Source organism: Nanorana parkeri, unplaced genomic scaffold, assembly GCF_000935625.1.
Source record: "Nanorana parkeri isolate BGI_ZX_2015 unplaced genomic scaffold, ASM93562v1 scaffold325, whole genome shotgun sequence".
Taxonomy (NCBI): domain Eukaryota; kingdom Metazoa; phylum Chordata; class Amphibia; order Anura; family Dicroglossidae; genus Nanorana; species Nanorana parkeri.
In genome coordinates, this window is record NW_017306593.1 from 1,273,509 (window position 1) to 1,295,258 (window position 21,750).

Below are 21,750 nucleotides of genomic sequence, written 5' to 3' on the forward strand. Positions count from 1 at the left end.
GGACTTCGATATAGTAGGAATAACGGAAACCTGGCTAGACAACACACAAGTATATAAAAAAAGCATGGAGAGGAGATCCTAGGATTATGGATTTTTGCCTGGCGTTTAATTTTAAAACAGAACTCTCTAGGAAAGTTAGTATATTTGGTCATCTATTTCATACAGCAGCTGAGATTCTAAGTTTGTTGTCCAAAAAAACAAAAAACTTGGATTGACATTTTAATTTCCCGTTTCTATTAGCATTCACAAGTAATTGTAGAAGGAGCAACTATAAATAAGCGGAATTTGGATGTGGGCCTGGGTGAATGTTTTCAGAACCTAACCTAGCAACTACACTGTTTGGCCGACCTTACATTTGAGCACCTTACACTTCTAAATTGGTTTACTGAAGACCACAGTTCCTAAAACTAAAAAAGTTTAAATAATTCATAGGCCCAAAAGGAGTTACAAAATGGAAACAAACAAAAATATATTGATCATGGCTATCGTCGAACATCTCCTAATCGTAAGGATTCCAAGCTCTCGTTAAGTTATATTCGCTCAGGCCAGGTTAAAAGTTCTTTAGAAATGAAGTTATTTAAATTCCTAAAGGCAACATATAAATGGTGTGCAATAGTTTTTTCTTTTATTATGGTCAGGACTAAAAAATACAATTTGTTTAATCCTGAATCTGAGGAAATGTGAAACATTGCGTATAAAAACATTGTTGAAACAGGAGGAGCTCCATGCTTCTTTTCAGGTTTTCCATTTTGTTCTTAACTCCTCTGTTGAAAAAAGCTTGCAACACAAGTGACTGAACGAGTCAGAGTAGCAAAAGCATCTGCTGCTGTGTACAAAACAAATAGACTGACCTGAACAAAGTTTCAATCAGAGAGAGGGAGCCTAAGCGCAAACAGCTCCTGCCATGCTCTCTTTAGAAAACCCATGTTCCAAGAATACTTTGTATACTGTATTAAATGTTTATATGTGAGAAAAAGATTGCATATACTTTTTTTCAAATAGAAACCAAGTAAAAATCTTACATCACTCTCCTGATTTGCAGAAAGTGTTACATCAGCCAACAAAAGTGTCCAAATAAACTAGTCCGCTTCATGCTTATACATCTTTTATCAAGCTTTCACTAAGCCTTGGAAGAACGCTAATGCTAAAATCCTATCTGAACACTGCTTGTGCTAATCTCATAGAGACTGAACAATAATGAGCACTATGTTGGTTACAAAAACCTTTGGGCAAACTGTAAAATTTCTGTTTTGCAGAATACTGTTTAGAAAATTACTATTTGCCTGTGTATTCAATTACCTTAAAATGAGTCAAAATAAAAAAAGGAAAAATGCTGAAGTCATTGTTAATTATTTAAATAAAACCTTATTCTCAACATTTTGGCAGCAAGTTTCCAGTTAAAGTAGAATTAAACACTTTTTTTGCATATATCTACTGCTAGCACGCAGTGGATTTATGCAAAAAGATAAAAAAATAAAAAGTTACTGAATAGGCAATTACTTGCCTGTGTCTCCACCGCTCGCTCCCGTCTGAATATTCTTGAGCGGCCATGAAGGATCATGGGGCGGACACATGCGCAGTAGAGATCTACAGCCGGGAGAAGAGGAGAGATACTTGTAAGTCAATGCACGCAGCCTGCATGCGCACAGACCCTGTGGGACACAGTCAGCATTGGATCAGAGACCGGCACCAGCACTGGAGGGACTACTGGACAGAAGAAGATGATCGGATCAAGAGGCATAATTTAAGGTAAGTCCTTAAAGCAGTGTGGGAGATTGTGACTCTAATTGTACACTTTAAAGTAAAACAACAAAAAACCTCACGTAAAAGAGCTACAGTGTAGACGACATAGACAGACACACACTTAAGACAAGAGATACAGTGGGGCAAAAAAGTATTTAGTCAGCCACCAATTATGCAAGTTCTCCCACTTAAAAAGATGAGAGGCCTGTAATTGGCATCATAGGTAGAAATCGAGTACTTTTAGCAGGGCTCAAAATGTCAGGTCCTGAGCTACTAGCCAGGCCTTAAAATTTACTCGCCACCAGTTGCCCTGCATAACACACACACAGGGCACAACCCGCACCAGCACATCGCACAGAGCATTACACATACAGCCACAGCACACAGAGCATTACACATACAGCCACAGCACAACACACAGAGCAATACACATACAGCCACAGCACACAGAGCATTACACATACAGCCACAGCACAACGCACAGAGCAATACACACACAATCACCCAGACCCATCTCTATGTCCCCCTCAATTACCTGCTGGCAGGGGCCTGACACTTGAAATTAAGTTACTGCAGTATCCAGGCAATTTTTCAGTATTCAGCGCTGTGGTACTTTGACTTAAAATGTATTTCAGTATGGCGTTGCATGACTGAATAAATGTCAATCACTTTCTGGAGCTTTTATTTTTGAATATACAAGATGGGGTAACGTCGGGTAAATAAGACGCCAAACATGTCGGGCCTTAAAATTGTTTGTGCCCGCAAAAAAAAAATGTCAAGAAAAGCTACCATATGCAAAATTGACCATAGGCAATGCTATAAAAGCATTTACTGCTCATCATTTTAGCGCTAACAGTGATTAATAGCCCTAGAATTATTGCTCGCACTCAAGACGTTTGTGGTGATAACATGTGCGGCTTAATCATGGTTTTCACACTTAAGCATGTTTCGCACGCGATGCACGTTTGCATTTATATGTGTGTGTACGTGGGGGCGGGAGACTTTAATAACTTGTGTTTTTTTAATGTTCATTTTTTTAACTTATACTTAACTTTATAGCAATCACATAGGAGGCTAACAAGCTGGGAAAATGACAGGCTGAAAAGTGATGTAATATACATTGCTTCCACACTCAGTGATCGGAGGGGAGATTAGAGGGAGGATAGGTGCTGATCTCCTTCTGATCCAGGCAATGAGACCCGCAGGTCCCAGGCACGCACGGGGAACAGCAGAACCCTGGACAGGCAGCAGCGGCAGAGGGGGAGGCCCGTACACTCCTATTCCCCATACAAGCGATCGGACGGCTCCATAGCTGCCCGAACACTTGTATGTAACAGGTGTTTAGAAGTTTTTACTGTATCCTGCTTGCGTGCAAAGAAAAAAAAAACCCATACATGTACCAGCGACCTGCTGTATACAGATTGTTGTCTGTCTATATAGAATGAGTGGATGTGAAGTAGTTAAAGTATTAATGGTAATAATGAATCCAGATCACACAAAGCTACACTGCCTGGTAAAGTATTTCTTACAACTATGTCCAACCACTTGCAGCTGGGTCTAACTCTCTCAGCTCGACTTCCCCTGACCTTCCTGTCCAGTACTAGCTCACAGGCAGGGCCGGCCTTAGGGGTGTGCGAGCTGTGCGGCCGCACAGGGCGCCATTGCAACATTTTCTATTTTAAAAGGGAAATGACAGGGGTCCGTTTGGACCCCTAATATTTCCCGAAGCCCCCCCAACAGTAAAAAAATAAAATAAAAATTTATGAAAAATACGAAATTTTAAAAATGGATTTAAAAAAAAGTGAAAAAAACAAAAAATAAAAATTAATTTCAGATGAAATGAACGAAAACTAAAAAAAGTTTATTTGTTTCATCAAACAAAACACTTTTTTATGCTATTTTGGATGCAGCCACTGGTGTGTTCTGGAGGCAGGGCGCATGACGTCATATAACACCGCACGTGTTGGGCGCCGCCATCTTGGTGTATATCTTGGTATACACCAAGATGGTGGGGCCAATATCAGTGTGTGGCGTCATGTAACGTCATGCTCCCCGCCTCCAAGATGGTGGCACGCATTCACAGAACACGCCGGTGGCCAACATGGCCGCCGCACATTCACAAGTTATGTGCCTGAATACATTTTTCGTATATTCGGACAAATAGTAATTAATTTACATGTAGTCTAGGTTTTGTGTTCTGTTTTCTATTTTTACTTTTCTAGATGCACTTACTTGAAAAATGGGATCTTCATGACAACCTGACACTTTATTTTTATAGACTCTATTGTAGTTTGACATGTATTGTTTACCTTCTGTTTTATTTGATAAGAATACTTATATTGTGCCTACAAGTTTATTACCTTTGAATAAAAGTTTTATTTTTATCATACTTTTTAAAAAGTTTCTTTGCGGCATAAAAAACTAGGAGTCTTAAATGGTGCGGATATTGGGGGAAATGGGTGTGGTTACGGGGGTGTGGCCACTAAAGGGTGTGGTCACTGAGGGGCGCTGTAAGGCTTTCTCGCACAGGGTGCCTAAAAGCCTAAGGCCGGCCCTGCTCACAGGGGACAGAGCAGTCTCCAGCAGTTGTCCATCTACTAGCATGGAAAAGGGAGGGTGAAGGAGTCGGGAGCAGGGGAGTGTCTTGCCTTGCCATGTCTGTGGAGACACACAGCTTACTAGCACACACACAAGAGTGAAGCAAATTTAATCTGGAACAAATCCTAGCATCCTTGCAACACAATGTGCAAGCAAAGTTTTACAGAAAAGAAAAGAAGATTTTGCCTCCCCACAATTGGATAACTGAAGAAGGCAACACAACTCATTCACCATGCTAAGTGATTTTTTTCTTTTTTCAAAATTATTTTGCAAAGTGAAGCTCAGTGAATGAGATGAAGTGGTGTTGACTTGAATCAATTGCAGTTGTATGCAAGCAAAAATCCTATTTTGTTTAAATATTTTGTTTGTTGTTGCTTTTGGACAAGGAGTCCTCCTTGGGCAAAAAAAAAGCTGACAGGGGTTTTAAACCTCCCATACTCTGAAGCCAAACCATTTTTAATTTAGTTTTGCATAGTTCTACTTTATAGTGCATTTCCTCTTTTGCAGTTAAAATTGAGACTGCTTATCTAAAAATATTTAAAAAAATATATTACTTAACTTTTAGATGTGTTTGCATAGCAAGCCTTTGCCAACTTCTTTCTCAATTTCAGTAACAGCAAACTCTAAATGTCCCCATACAAAGACTAGGGCCCTCATTAACATACAATCCTTCTAGATTGCTAACCCTTTGTTAGGACAGACAGCGATCAAATCTAGTTTACAACTCATCTGGCAGTACAGTCAGGATTAATTAAAAGAGAACTATGGGGCAAGTGTTTTTCCCCATAGTTCTCCTAAGGGTCACGGGAGGACATATTAGCATCCTACCATGACCCAAAGTTCAGAATATTGTGAGCTACAGTGCGCGGTATACAGAGACCGCTGCACCCGGGACGGATCCCGACATTACGGTCGAGATCCACCCAGCTGCGTGAGTGACAGCTGGCTCTGCCCATCTAGAGGCAAAGCCAGCTGTACCCGCCCCCTCCCCCGTCCGTTCCTACAGTCAGCACGGGAGGATCCCTGCAGGGAGCCGTGAGTGACAGTCACGGCTCTCAGCAGGGACATGATCGAGAAGTGAGCGAGCGACAGTATGCGTTCGCTCACTTCCCCATCTATTGAGCCGACCTGTGACAGTTTCATTGTCACACGTCGGCTCGAAAGATGAGGTTGAGTGAAAAATCACTCAACTCATAGTTCTCCTTTAAGGTTACATTAAATCTCCCCACCTCCCACTCCAGAGTGAAATTCAGCACAGAGAACAACTTTTTTTTTTTAAACGGAACATGTTTTGTGCAAGCAGCAATTTTTTTTTTTTTTTTTTATGGTGAATGAGAAACATGTAATAAATATAAAAAAGGCGTTATCCCAAACAGGCTAAAAAAGTAGAAAATACACTCGACAAATCAGGGGCAATGAGTCAGCTGAGAGCCGGGAGGAGCAGTAAAGCACAAACCTTGTGTAGGAATCTACATATGCAATATACAGAAGGATCTCTCTCTCTCTCTCTCTCTCTCTCTCTCTCACGGCCCTGCTCACAGGGGACAGAGCAGTCTCCAGCAGTTGTCCATCTACTAGCATGGAAAAGGGAGGGTGAAGGAGTCGGGAGCAGGGGAGTGTCTTGCCTTGCCATGTCTGTGGAGACACACAGCTTACTAGCACACACACAAGAGTGAAGCAAATTTAATCTGGAACAAATCCTAGCATCCTTGCAACACAATGTGCAAGCAAAGTTTTACAGAAAAGAAAAGAAGATTTTGCCTCCCCACAATTGGATAACTGAAGAAGGCAACACAACTCATTCACCATGCTAAGTGATTTTTTTCTTTTTTCAAAATTATTTTGCAAAGTGAAGCTCAGTGAATGAGATGAAGTGGTGTTGACTTGAATCAATTGCAGTTGTATGCAAGCAAAAATCCTATTTTGTTTAAATATTTTGTTTGTTGTTGCTTTTGGACAAGGAGTCCTCCTTGGGCAAAAAAAAAGCTGACAGGGGTTTTAAACCTCCCATACTCTGAAGCCAAACCATTTTTAATTTAGTTTTGCATAGTTCTACTTTATAGTGCATTTCCTCTTTTGCAGTTAAAATTGAGACTGCTTATCTAAAAATATTTAAAAAAATATATTACTTAACTTTTAGATGTGTTTGCATAGCAAGCCTTTGCCAACTTCTTTCTCAATTTCAGTAACAGCAAACTCTAAATGTCCCCATACAAAGACTAGGGCCCTCATTAACATACAATCCTTCTAGATTGCTAACCCTTTGTTAGGACAGACAGCGATCAAATCTAGTTTACAACTCATCTGGCAGTACAGTCAGGATTAATTAAAAGAGAACTATGGGGCAAGTGTTTTTCCCCATAGTTCTCCTAAGGGTCACGGGAGGACATATTAGCATCCTACCATGACCCAAAGTTCAGAATATTGTGAGCTACAGTGCGCGGTATACAGAGACCGCTGCACCCGGGACGGATCCCGACATTACGGTCGAGATCCACCCAGCTGCGTGAGTGACAGCTGGCTCTGCCCATCTAGAGGCAAAGCCAGCTGTACCCGCCCCCTCCCCCGTCCGTTCCTACAGTCAGCACGGGAGGATCCCTGCAGGGAGCCGTGAGTGACAGTCACGGCTCTCAGCAGGGACATGATCGAGAAGTGAGCGAGCGACAGTATGCGTTCGCTCACTTCCCCATCTATTGAGCCGACCTGTGACAGTTTCATTGTCACACGTCGGCTCGAAAGATGAGGTTGAGTGAAAAATCACTCAACTCATAGTTCTCCTTTAAGGTTACATTAAATCTCCCCACCTCCCACTCCAGAGTGAAATTCAGCACAGAGAACAACTTTTTTTTTTTAAACGGAACATGTTTTGTGCAAGCAGCAATTTTTTTTTTTTTTTTTTTTATGGTGAATGAGAAACATGTAATAAATATAAAAAAGGCGTTATCCCAAACAGGCTAAAAAAGTAGAAAATACACTCGACAAATCAGGGGCAATGAGTCAGCTGAGAGCCGGGAGGAGCAGTAAAGCACAAACCTTGTGTAGGAATCTACATATGCAATATACAGAAGGATCTCTCTCTCTCTCTCTCTCTCTCTCTCTCTCAAAAAACTATACATTCCCTTTAATCTGGACTTCCCCTGAAAATAGTTAAGAGTAGACAGAAAACAAATACCAAATAGTTAAGACAGAAAATCTATTCTAAGAATACATCGATTCATTCTTTTCCAATGCAGATTTTTTAGAAACTTTCTTGAAACGAACAACCATTTGCAGATTGCATGCAGATGGAACATCATAGTCTACGCAAGCACCTAATTAGAAACGAAATGAGCAGTTTCCATCAGTTATCTCCCATTGTCTGTGAAAGAAATTGGCAGAGGAATACAAGATCCATTTTTATCTCTTATACAGTAGATTAAGATCTACCATTATTCCTGGAAATGAAAGGCTGTGGAAGGCTTCAGTCAAAAATAAAAAACACACGGAAAGCAGAAACTGAACAAAAGGCTCTTCTTTTCCATGGTGCACAAATCTAGATATCTGAGGACTGTACACAGATAATTGAAGGGATTATTTATCTTGACACAATTCTTGTTAACACTTGATAAAGTACAACTACCCTGTGTGTTCTTGCTTTTTTTTCCCTTGAGGGTGAATCTTAATTCATTTTTGTGTTGTAATAATACAAAACAGAGAATCATCATCTGTGATGCTCTACATGGATATAAAGCCCATGCATGAACTTAGTATTATCTAATTCTTTACATTTGATATATACACCGTGTGTAATTATATCAAATATATAGCAATCCCATGGTAGAGTTTGGTATTTTGATCACCCAATACTCTCAGCCGGATATTTCAAGGCAGCAATGGTTTTTACAGGGAAAGAGCTGGCTTCAGTTCTTTCTGGATTCTGCTTGGGATCCTGTAAATGGGAGATTTCAAAGTGAACTGGAAGGGAAGAAAGCTCCATTCCTGGGTCCATGCTTTGGCAGTGACCACACCTGTGCACGGCCTTTACGGCAAGGATGCCGACTAGGGTTCGGGGCTTCTGCTGGGAAACAGAACAGACTTTGTCCAGGTGGATGCCCCCAGGAAACAGAATGGAGTCAGGTGGTGTGTGTACTGGAGGCACACGAAGACAGCCAGGGAGAGTCGAGAGCCTGAGGGTCCCCCAGTACAAGTGCGGGACAGCACTACAGAGGGGACCGGTGGGTCAGAATCATTAATGTTAAAAGTGGAAGCCGGGAGGCTAAACTTGTGTTATTCATTTTTAAACTTGTGTTATTAACTTTTGTTTAAATGAAAGTGGGCTACCAAGCCTTCAAAAAAAAAAAGATATTGCGAGTGGACTGCATCCTTAAAAGCGCTCACCAGATGTGCTATTATCCCCAAACATTACAATTTATCAGCTGTAATTGAAATGTAAAATCCAACAGATTTCTCTATCCAGGATAAATCAGCACGGATGGAGGAATCTCCCGCTGCAGCCAGCTGTCAAAATACTTGAACAGTGCTTGCAATTGTTTAAATGTAGCACCGTTTAGCCGACAATTTACCGCCCAGCTCCTTAGATTGAAAAAAATGCAGACAAGACCACTCAGTAGACATGGTCTCCCACTGGGCGAATTTTGTCTGGTTGATCAAGAACCGGAAAAAGGATTTGTATTTATATATTTTTTTTCATCCAGAATAGGCAGATGATCACATTACCAATGTGAGATTATGTGACTAAGAAGAGATGGACTCAATAAAATATACAGTAGACATGGCACAAAGAGGTACCATGTGGTCAGTCAGCCTATACATAAAACAGGAGTGGATGTTGCTGTAGGGTTCTAGCTCCAATGCATTCACAAGCCATAGTGGCACCAGACAGACATGGCAGAATTGCTGACATTTTATTACAGTGCTATCACTACAGCCCAAGGAACGGTTACCCAGATCAGGACAGAAATTTACTGCCAAACAGAACAAGGCTGGCTGCAAATCAACAATGAACAAGGCACAATAATGAGGTAAAGATTGTCACAGAACAAAAACATCTCCCACTCCTATATACTGATAAATGAAAATCATTCTATTAACCACAAAGATTTCTGAATAGAAAAACAATGGTGCATTAGGGTGTTGAATACTCTTCCCCTTCAAGTGGACCTTTACCCCCTTTCCCTTAAAAATCACATCAGCGTGCAGATCTGCATGCCGATTTAAAAATCAAATGACATTCATTAGTTAAACAAACATGTTTTTAATTTACTTACAAATAAAGTTTATCCACTTCCTGGTCCATGTTGGCACAAATGGTATAATGTGCCCAAGCATTGCATCCTGGGAAGGTTACATCAGCAGAGAATTGCTGGGAAATCTTATCTGTAATCTTACAAGATCCCAAGGAAAGGCATTTTCCTCCCCTGAGATGATGTGCATGGTCACATGTCCTAGTCACGTGTGCCAGAGTTCCAGGCAGTAAAGGGAGATCTAGTAATCTGCCCTTAGTAAACATGGCCACTGTCAGAAGAATGGAAAAGAAAAGAGAAACAAGGAATGCAAAGAATACAAAGCCTGCAATTATCTAGAAGGATGTGTTTGTAGATTGTCATTACTAAACATTTCTAAAGGTGTCTTTGTTGTCATGTTAAAGATACACTTTAAAGGTTGTTAATTACCCTACCATTTAAGAAGGCGATGAGAAAGTCAATGTTCTGGAACTTCGGTCCACTACTAACCCATGTCTCAGCCTCACTCTAATGTTGGCTCTGAGAACAGTTACAATGGTCAGGTATGCCGACCTGCTGCAATAGATTATGGGGTACCCAAGAAGTACTGGCAAACATTAAAGTGACCCCATTGCTATGAATAAATCCAATCAATAGTAGATGTAATCATAGTATATTAAGATGCAAGTCAAGGCTTTTTTTTGTCTAGCAATCTTTACCGGATTATTGTGCCTTTTACATTGTTGATCTGTTATTATAACAAACTTAATAAGGACAACCCTGTAAAGGAATATTTACTAAATTACCTGGTGTAAGTCTTTGCTTTCTTGCAGACCTATGGGTGCAACTGCTAGCCGACACTAGTGTGCATCAGATGGAGTGTTTTTGAGTCTCCTACATGCTAGGATTCCATCTGCCACCGGCAGAAGACCTAGAGGTCCACAGGAGAAACCAAAACTCCCAGTTGGGGATGCACTATCCAACATTCCTAAAAGTGTAAGACAACAGTAGCACCTGTACCACACTTAAATTCACTGAGCTCCTGAGAGCAACCCATTCTTTCACAAATTTTTTCTAGAAGAAGTCTGCATGCCTAGGTGCTTGGCTTTATACACCTGTGGCCATGGAGGTGATTGGAACACCAGAATCCAATGATTTGGAGGGGTGTCCCAATACTTTTGGCAATATAGTGCATGCCTGTATACATAAAAGAATTGCAAAACTATTTTTAAAAAAACCCACAGGATATTCTCATTGATGTAATATTTAATACAACCCTAAATCAGGTTTGATAAGCCTCTGCAGTCTCCATATGGAGACATCAGATGGGCATTTTGTTTTTACTTCACATCATCCAAGTCGGAGAACATTTTCAATGAAATGTTATTTGCTCAACAAACCATACTCTGCTAATTTGGATGACATTTGTAAAACCGCCTGACAGTTGAGGTTCAGTGACCTGAAAGCCTGCACAATCATTTTTCTTGGATCGTAGAAGCACCCATTTTATATTACTTCTTTAATACTAATTTTTCATTATTCTAACAACTAGAATAATGCATGATCATGCCTACTAGGCCCTTATTAAAAATGCACTTTAAAAGATAGACATAAAGCTGAGGCTGATTAAACCACATTACTCTGTACAGAAAACCTGAAGGGATTATGACGCTATTCATAAAACAGAGCTTTTGTAGCCCAGCACTGTGTGAAATGCCATTGTTTCTCCATCTTCTACCCATAATTCCTACAGAGCTCTGTTCATTTCTTTTTAGCTGTCAGAATCCTCAATACGAAAACCTGGGGTTGTGGTCCGGCTGCAGTGTATATGTTACATCATTGGTGGGTGAACGTAAAGTCATTGTAGGCTCACAACTAGGGTGCAAGTGTACCTTAACCAGTTGACATCCGCGGTGTTAAACCCCCTTCCCATCCAGGCCATTTTTCAGTATTCAGCGCTGCGGTACTTTGACTGACATTTATTCCGTCATGATATTAAACTCTGAAACTTGTTTCAATAATGAATCCAGATCAAACAAATATACATTGCCCAGCAAAGGATTTCTTTACATTTTTGCTCAAACATTTACAGTCATCATGTTTCAGAACGTCGGCCTCCAACACTCTCAGCTCAGCTTACCTGAACTTCCTGTCCAGTACAAGATCACAAGGGGGCAGTGTAGTCTTCCATTTACTAGCTTGGAGAAGGGAGTAAGGAGAACGAAAGGAAGAGGGAGGGGATCAGAGAGCAGGGGAGAGGGAGAGAAGCTTGCATTGCTGCGCCTATGTGTTTGTGGACACACACACACACAAAAAGGGTGGCTCCATAGGGAATGGAAAGGAGCCACCCTAAAACAGTATACATGGGTCAATTCTCAGGGGACCAGCCGATTCTACAGGAAACTAAAACTTTTACACATCATAGAGATTTAATCAGCATTTGAATTGCTTAAAAACCTTTTGACTTTAATATTATTTTGACCCAAAAATAAAAAAAACGATATATTTCACGAGGTAATACGTCTACCGTATTACCTCTACCGTTTCTGTCCGTGGGTGGCTACATTCATTTCGCCATGGTATCTAGGAAGTCATTGTGGTCACACTGGCTGAAATTCAAAACAGGTTTGCCTTTGTTCATCCATGGTATATGGTAGTTGATGAGATTAGTAGTTCACCAAAGAAAGAGAAGATTGTGTTTGCTGCCTTTTTAGCTCACAGGAAGTGACAGGAACACTGCATTTCTGGCGCGATAAACATGTACATTCTGTACATGCTGAAAAAGTCTGAGAAAAGAAATCTTCAATGTATTACATTTATGTTTTTGGGTTTAGTTATTCTTTAGGGTTATATTAAAGTCAAGGTTTCTAAGCTATTTTAAATGCCCCGTTAACACCAGATGCATTGCGTTCCGGCCCGATTCTGGCCAGAATGCACTGCATTGCGGCCGGCTCCCTATGTTGTGGGCAGGAGGGGGCGTGGCGGTCCATTGAAGTGAATGGCACCGTAGACACGCCCTCTGGCCGCAATGAGATCAGCCGCACGGGAACGAAGGCACATTATGCCTGCGTTCCGGTCCAGTCCGAACTAAATGCTGCAAGCACTATTTTGTTCGGAACGGACCACAGGCATAAATGTACCTTGCTTTCCCGTGCGGCCGATCGCATTGCGGCCAGAGGGCGTGGCTACGGCGCCATTCACTTCAATGGAACGCCCCCCTCCTGCCTCACAACATAGTGAGCTGGCCGCAATGTGATGCAGTGCGTTCTGGCCAGAATCGGGCTGGAACGCACTGCATCTGGTGTGACCGAGCCCTTAATCACTTACAATGGATGCTGCGTCTTGATGTTTCCTGCAGAATTAGCTGGCCCCCTGAGCACTGGCCCCGATATCCTGTTTTAGGGTGACTCCCTTCCCTTGCAGGGTCCTATGGAGCCACCCTTGTATGCGCTAGCAAGCTGTGTGTGTCTCCACAAACACAGCAAAGCAAGCCAATGCTCTGCTCTTGGCTGCCCACTACTACTGGAGACTGCTTTGCCTTGTGATCTTCTGCTGGACAGAAGTTCAGGGAAGCAGAGCTGAGAGAGTTGGCGTTGTTCTGAAACAATGACTAAGTGCTTGGGCAAAAAAAGTAAAGAAATACTTTGCTGGGCAATGTATACTTGTTTGATCCAAATGCATTATGGAAAAAATAAAAAAAAGTGAGAGTTTAAACTTTAAACGACTTTAAACTGTGCAGAGGACAATATAAACTTTAATAGAATGCCTACATTGCACTGGACACAATAAAGCAACAAAACTGTCTGAATTTAGGGTACGATCACGCCCTTGATGTGAACATGCTTTATTATATAAAGAGACATTAAAATATTGCTCTCAGCCACCAATAGGCACCTGATGTATGTAGCTGTATAGGTTTACAGGTAGTCCCATCTGAATTACAAAGAGATAGTATAATATTCACTTATGTACAAGTCACACCCTAATCAAAACACTGGAAAAATAGTCAATAGCAGCGACGGCGAGGTACTAAAATTATATTCCTGAACAATACTAAACAGGAAGCTCCTCTGATCCTAATCACGGCATGTGACTACTTCCTTTAAAAGAGGAAGGACATGAGGAACTTTGTGGTAAGAAAGGGAGTTTTGAAGTAGTACTATTAACAATGACTGCTGGCAAGCAGTGTTATCGATTCCCGTCCCAGAAGGAAACAGCTGGAAATGAAGGTGAAGGTTGAACTTGGGCTGGGGGAGGAGGGTGAAAAGGAACCCAGAACAAAAATATAATGTATTCACATCACCAGTCCTTAGATGTGGTGGCTGCATTAGTTCTATTTTTGCAGACCAAGAACAATTTTAGAAGTTGCCTGTTGATCCTGACAGAAATGCAGTTTCCCCACTCACTTTCTGTGAAGGGATATATCAAACAATGTTCTCTTCCTCTCAAGCTATGTTCTGTAAATGGCTAATTCCCAAGGTTGTTTAACCACTTCAGAACCGCCGTTTGTGTATATATGTCGTCGTCCTGAAGTGGTTATACCAAGATCATGGCTGCTGCTGTGTAATAAAGACCAGTCACTGCTGCTCTCTCTCTCTCTCCTTGTGCAGGGTGAGTGGTCTTGTATCCACCCCCTTCTGTAGTTTTCTACAGGCAGTCTGTAGTGGGTGGAGCCTGCTGGGTCTCTCCCACAGCTCTGCTGTCTGCACAGGCTATGTGTAGCACAGTGATAATATCAGTGCTACTTTAACAAGGTGATAACTGTGCTTGCAAATGCATTTGGGGCACACAAAGTACACATATCATTTGTGGCCATTAAGCAATATTTTTAAATGAACATTTTCGTGCCCCGCGTTCAGCTTTAACAGTGCCAATGATGCCACAGTAATCAGCATGTAGGAACAGGAGCTCAGTACAAAAATTCCAGCCTAGATGAGAGATCTTTATCCCAATGCATGTTCCATAAGGTTCCATTCAATACAGAAGTCTGGCTGTTGTCTGGACATACAAGTAATGACTCTTTTTAAAAGGTAAACTATAGTGAATATCCAGCAAGCTCATATTTTGTGTTATTTTACTCGGTACTTCACACTTAGCTTCAGGAAAACATCAAAAAAAAGGGAGGAGTTGAAGAGTGTGTATGTATCAGCTGTTTCAACTACCAAAGGATTAGTATTTCTGTCTATGGAGTCCCGAGACTGATATAGTCCTGCCAGATAACACACACAATTTGGTGACCTGCCTTTTCTCTACTGCAGGTAAGAAACACAGCAACATCACCTCTCTGCCTGCAGCCTGTGACAAGGTAGCGTAGGATAAGCAGGAGACTGATGAGGTCATCTTTCTGCTCACTCTTCTGAGGCAGCAAAGTATACAACTTCCAGTTAAATGAGTGCGGAGAGGTGTAAAATATAATGTATGATGTACAGCCTCGGGTACAGAGTGATGTGCAGGATGTAACACAGATTGGAGAGGTATGGAATATAAAGTATAATGTACAGCCCTGGGTACAGAGTGGTGTGGAGGATATAACACAGAAGGTGCACAGATTGGAGAGGTATGGAATATAAAGTATAATGTACAGCCCCGGGTACAGAGTGGTGTGGAGTATATAACACAGAAGGTGCACAGATTGGAGAAGTATAATGTACAGCCTCGGGTACAGAGTGGTGTGGAGTATCGAACACAGAAGGTGCACAGATTGGAGAGGTATGGAATATAAAGTATAATGTACAGCCCCGGGTACAGAGTGGTGTGGAGTATATAAACACAGAAGGTGCACAGATTGGAGAGGTATGGAATATAAAGTATAATGTACAGCCCCGGGTATAGAGTGGTGTGGAGTATATAAAACACAGAAGGTGCACAGATTGGAGAGGTATGCAATATAAAGTATAATGTACAGCCCTGGGTACAGATTAGAGTATCTAAGGCACAGATGTGAATTTTAGAATACAATACAACACAACAGCGTATAGAGAAAAGTGTTTATGTTCTTTAAATAAACCCACACGCTTATAAAAAGCATATTTACATTTGAATAGGACATTGCAAACAAAACTTTTTGCTTGTTTATAATAAAAAGGACATTTCGAGGAACAAATCTTTTTGTTTGCGTTCAGGTGCAATCGGCTGCAGGTATTGACACGGTCTGTGAACAGCTGCAGGTGGCGGCATCTGTCATTGCATTGTACAGCACCTCACGCCTGCAGCAGATCGCATCAGTCTCATGGGAGAAATTCATGGGACTCATGAGATCAGCCCCCATTCTCAGATGGCATTCCCATCACCTCTCTGTATTAAGCGGCTATATTTCATTTACAATAGGCATGTATGTCCCATAAATGCAAGTGGTGCCAGCTAATGGCTGACCAATGGTGCCATCAAATAAAGCCATTTAACTTAACACTAATAACCTCCCACTATATCAGGGCTGGGCAACACCGGCCCTCCAGCTGTGCTTTAACTACAAATCCCAACATGCCTCTCTCTGGGAGTCATGCCTGTATCTGTCAGTCTTGCAATGCCTCATGGGACTTTTAGTTCCACAACAGCTAGGGGGCCGGAGATCCCACCCCTGCACTATAGACATGTGATCCTCTTCATATACTGGAAAGGTATGAGATTCTCAGTAGAAAGTGCCTTATGCTTGAATAGAGACATGGTACCCTTTGTGACTGCACAGATTGCACATGCTAAAGGGCGACTCTGATCTGCAGTCACAGTGACATTCCTCTGAAAAGCTTGGCATCGACTCCCACATTATTATATAACGAGATGAATGTAATGAGAGCATTGCTTAAGTCATTCATATGGCTGAAATTAGCTCTACTGGACCAAACACTGTGGTGAAATGTAATCTGTAAACCACTGCAGAATTTATAAGTGGTATGTAAATGAAAATACAAAACCACCTTATTTTCTTGTAAAGGATTTAACAAAAGTTCCTTTGTCTCAGAACAAAGCTGTGCAGATCATATTATGTCATAATAATAATTGTAAACCTGTCACATGCTTAAGGTGATTGTAGACATACTTGTGCACTGGCAACAACACGGTTGAGTACTGTTTGACACTTTATTTGCACAAAGAGTTAAATTTTCAGGACAAGCTCTCTGGGTATTTCCTTCTTCCATATTTATGCAGTACTGCTACACAAAGGCTCAGCAGAATGTTGTTCATATGGCTTTTCATTTATATGCGAAACCTTTGTGTATCAGTACTGCCTGGGCTGGGAAGGGAACACCCTGAGAGCTTGTTGTTGGAGCCCATTCACACCACAGCGTTTTATTAATCGCATGGTTCCATGCGATTAATGTATGCTACCATGCAACAAACCTTGTACGGGAGCTGCATTGCGAGTGAAGGTTGAACTTCACTCCAGCTGCAATGCCCCTGACCACGCCACAACGTGCGATACCGCAATACAGTGCATTGTGGTGCGGAGCGGCTAATAAAAAAGGAGCATATGTCTGGAGCATGTCTGAGACCAAAGTACAGCCTATTACACACAGACCAGAGATATCCCTTTCTCCGAGGGAGGGCAAAGGGTATTTTCACGAAACACATTTATTCCTATGGGCAAGACGTACTTTAGGGGACTACTGGAGGTGGCTACCCATAGGAATTGGGCCATGGCTGGCACGTGCAGAATTATTGTTATTATACAGTTTGCGCAGCACTTTACAATATAAAGGAAGACATTACATGGTAAGGGGGGCCCTGCCCTTGAGGGCTTACGATCCAAAAATAAAGAGGAGCTGGCTTGGACCAGGGATTGCTGGATTGGGGAGAAAGACATTATCCCAGATTGGCTGCAATAAAAGGGGTAGGGTTCTTATTATAGGACAAGTACAATAAAAAAAAGGTAAACTTGTCTTTTAAAATGTATGTACAACAAAAATATGGGGACTCTCATACAACCCAAATCCAAAATAAAGTTGGGATGCGGTGTAAAATCTACCTCAAAAACAGAATGTAATAATTTGCAAATCTCATAAACCCATTTTTCACAATAGAAAACATATCGAAATGCTTAAACTGAGAAAATGTACCATTTTATGAAACAAATAAAAAGGTAATTTTGAGATAAAAAGGTTGTATAAAATGGCGAAAGTTACTAATGGAAATACTGCAATAACACCAAATGTCCATTCAGTTAAAATATGCCAAAGGAAAATATTGGCCCCAGTGGGCTGCACTTCCAGTGGGGTTGGGGATAAGTTAAAAGGAGAACTTCACTAAAAGTGAAAACCAAATAGTATCCAATAGTATAGCAGTCCAGCCTCGAGCAAGCCCCCCCCCAATTCTTTTCAATTCTTCTCTCCCTGGTTGTGGATAATAGCCACGCCTCCCCGCTCGATCCCTGGTTGTGGATAATAGGCACACCTCCATGTTTCCTCCCTGGTTGTGGATAATAGGCACGCCTCCCTGTTCCCTCCCTGGTTGTGGATAATAGTCACGCCTCCCCGTTCCCTCCCTGGTTGTGGATAATAGTCACGCCTCCCCGTTCCCGCCCTGGTTGCGGATAATAGTCACGCCTCCCCGTTCCCTTCCTGGTTGTGGATAATAGTCACGCCTCCCCGTTCCCTTCCTGGTTGTGGATAATAGTCACGCCTCCCTGTTCTTGCAACTGACATGAGGCCAGCCCTGGTACATGCATGTTTCGCTCCTGGTGTTGTGGCTATGTGCATGAAGGAGAGTATAGGTTCCTTGCAGAGACTGCTATAAAAAGTCACTCCAGGCAAAGTAAAGGCTCAAAATTCCTTTATGAAACATCCAATCTTTGATAAATTCAGGATTCTGGGGTGATTGTGTTACTAGAAGTCAATAGAACCCATGCCCCACTACTTTAAGGGCCTGTTCACACGACGTCCGTTTTCTGTGCCCAATGTATCCCTATGTGTTTTATGGGCTACAGTTCTCACGTGCGCAGTCCGTTCAGATTACGACAGAAAAAATACTGCATGTCACATTTTGTACAGTCAGGAAACGGACCAGAAACGCAAAACGAGTCAAAAACGCACTGCACTGCAGCTAACATACTGACAGCCCCACTCCAGCAAAAAAAAAACAAAACATTTTTTTTTAACTGGAACGCATCAAAAACGCGGCCAAAACGCACTGCATCAGTAGCACCGCGTCTGCAGATCTGCACCTGATATCATGTGAACAGGCCCTAAGGGTAATAAGGTGTTAACTTATTAATAAACCAGACTGTTTAGGGGAGGGAAGACGAGAAACTAATAAACGAAACAGACATGTCTCATCAGTCAGTTCTCCCTTTCCTCAAAAGGGGCCCCCAGTCTTGTGATGTAACTAATATTCTCTGAAGGACATATGCTGACTCTCTGAGGATGACAGTCTGGTTGGACACTTATCTGACATATTGTATGTAAAGAAGGTACCATGGTTCAAAAGACATACATTTGTTGTTGGTTGGTGCAAAACTATAACATTACACAAAAGGAAGAAAAACACTTACCCGCCCGGTGGCAAAGGTGGTGGCTATAAGCGAGCAGCATATTGCTAGGACAATAAGCAGCAGAAGAAGGATTACTGGATACTGCTGACGCAATCGGTAGTAGGACTCAAAAAAGACGCCTTCCTTTTCCCTGTGACATCGTGCGGAGTAAGGGCCCAGGTGAGCCCTGCTGTTCTCTGGCATCTGTATGAACTAGCTCTGTCTTTTGCTCCTGGAACAAGCTGGTACACAGAGGAACTGGAAGAAGGGTATGGAGCATAATTTAGGGTCCATCACAAAGGTCCACAAACAGCGCTGTGAGATCTCCATAGACAAGACATTGCGGTGAGAAGACTTTTACCATTACGGGAGTTTCAATTCAAAATGGGATCTAAAAAATACAAAATAAATTAGAAAATTAATGGAAACGTTCATTTCCTCTCCAAATTCACTTCTTCCTCTAAAATTCTAATCGCACCAACATTGTATTTGTAGCTGTGTAATAATCGCCCATAAAATCTAGTACATGTGCCATTCTTTTAAATATTAAATTTAAATGTACTCTATGTGATCGATTTAAGAAAAGCATCCCCCACACCATACACCCCAAAAAACCCCCCCCAAAAAAAGTGTGCCATTTATCATTAAAATTAGTCCTTGGAGTCCAGTGAAGTGACCTTGCGTAGGCTGAGATGCTACCGAGATTGTCACAGGCGGGAGGAACTTTTACATTCCAGCTCTACCACAATATTCATCCAGACTGTACATTGTAACACGTCGCAAGGTGAGAGCCTACAGCAGGGGGCGGATTTGTGTCAGACATTTTGAACAGAGCCAAGAATGCATATTACACATGCGTAAGGGTACACAATTCTGAACACAGGCAGTCTTAACATTGTATGGCCACGGGCGGCCTGTACAAGAGCCCTAAAATATCCCATAAAAATCTTTACGAATACTTCAACTAATTTGAAATGTAAAGCTGAACATCAGGCAAACAGCTAAATAAACCAGATACAATACATATTAGGAGAGCTGCTTTACCTACCAAAAAAGGATTTGTATTTCTGCCCACCCTGCTCTGAGATTAAAACAGCTCTGTCATACAGCACAGTCCTGTCGGGAAGGGAACCTGAACTTTCTCTGCTGGACATTTAAAAAGGGGGAAGCAGCAGACTATTGAGCTTGGCTCCTTACAGTGCAACACACCTGATTGGTTCATTGTGCTGCGTCCCCCACCTTCTACCATGTTTCATTCATATGTTTACATTGCTTTCATGACATAAAAAAGTTAGGGATGTAGAATTAAATATGAAGCGGCTTTAATTTGCCTTTTATATTGGCCTGGAGTTCAGCTTTAAGGAAGAACTCCAGGTAAAAGTGTTCTTAACCCTGGCATTGGGGCTACCCCTGCCGCGCAAAGGTTAAAAAGGAGAACTATGGGGTTAAGGCTTTCCCCCATAGTTCCCCTCAGGGTAACGGGAAGACACAAACTAGCGTCCTCACGTCACCCTGAGCTCAGTATACCGCGAGCAACAGCTCACGGTATACTGAGACCCCGCAGCTGAAGCGGATCCCGACAATTATATCTGGATCCGCCCAGCTGCGTGAGTGACAGCTGGCTCTGCCCATCTAGAGGCAGAGCCAGCTGTACCCGCCCCCTCCCCTGTCCGTTCCACCAGTCAGCGCTGGCGGATCGGAGCAGGGAGAGGGGAATCCAGTCCGCTGGCTGTCAAAGTGCTCCTTTCTGCCCGTCTCCTCCAGCCATGGAATGCCCCTCAATGTCCTCATATCCTATACCCAGTGTATAGAATGTAATCACTCAGGGACCTTAGGCCGCTGCAGGAAGGGGTGAGGCTGGTAGGACCAGTCTAAGAGCAAGCTGGCTCAGAGGACCGGTGGAGTTGAACTTTTATTTTTGACCCTAGGCAAAAATTTGCACTTAACCCTTGCAGTACGAGGGTAGCCCCTCTTCAAGGGTTAAATACATTTATATCTTTAATATGGACATTACACTTCATTTCACCCCAATTCAGTTAGCGATTCTTCTTCTATATATTGATTTCCTATGATTTCCTTCCTCCAACCTCATCATACCAAATAGAGTATTTTAAAAAGGACACCAAATCACACGGCACAAATGCTAAAAGACAACAGATATAATACAAATGTCTGCCATGTGAATGCACCTTATACTCTAATCAACCATCAAGATGGAATGAGGGCAGTTAAATGAGCGTTAGAAAAACATGAAGGGGGGAGAGAGACAGAGAGAGCCAGAGAGAGAATACATTCTTGGCATGTGTGGTATAAAAATACATTTCTCAGAAGGGGGGTGGGGGCGGAGGGGGTAGTTGGCTATAGGATTGAAGTTTGGTCTGAGTCCGGCCAGTATTTTTACAGCCCAATGGAGCAGGAGAACATTTTAGGAAACTACTGACCTCAATTATCCGTTTATAAAAAGGTTTAGAGATAATACATTTTTAATACTGAAAGGAGATGAATTATCTTTAAATTAGGTTTTTATTTTAGTAATAGGAATATGACACTCACTAATCCTTATCCCTGCATTAGACTTGAGGATGCCGAGGGATGAGGGTAAGACCGTGAGATGGAGCACAGGGGAAGAAATGAGTGCCAACCATTGTGTGTGTGTGTGTGTGTGTGTGTGTGTGTGTGTGTGTGTGTGTGTGTGGGGGGAGGGGGGGGGGGGGGGAAGGAGGA

The 21,750-nt window shown here is 42.1% G+C and overlaps 1 protein-coding gene across 1 annotated transcript in view; it reads right to left on the reverse strand.

Moving 5' to 3' along the window:
* The window catches only part of ADCY4 (adenylate cyclase 4), an 86,429-nt gene that overhangs the window by 44,652 nt on the left and 20,027 nt on the right, over positions 1 to 21,750 (reverse strand). Inside the window, exon 2 of the mRNA XM_018558207.1 lies at positions 19,048 to 19,417. Coding sequence (XP_018413709.1) covers positions 19,048 to 19,230 — 183 coding nt within the window. The 5' untranslated portion in view covers positions 19,231 to 19,417. The remainder of the gene's footprint in view (positions 1 to 19,047; positions 19,418 to 21,750) is intronic.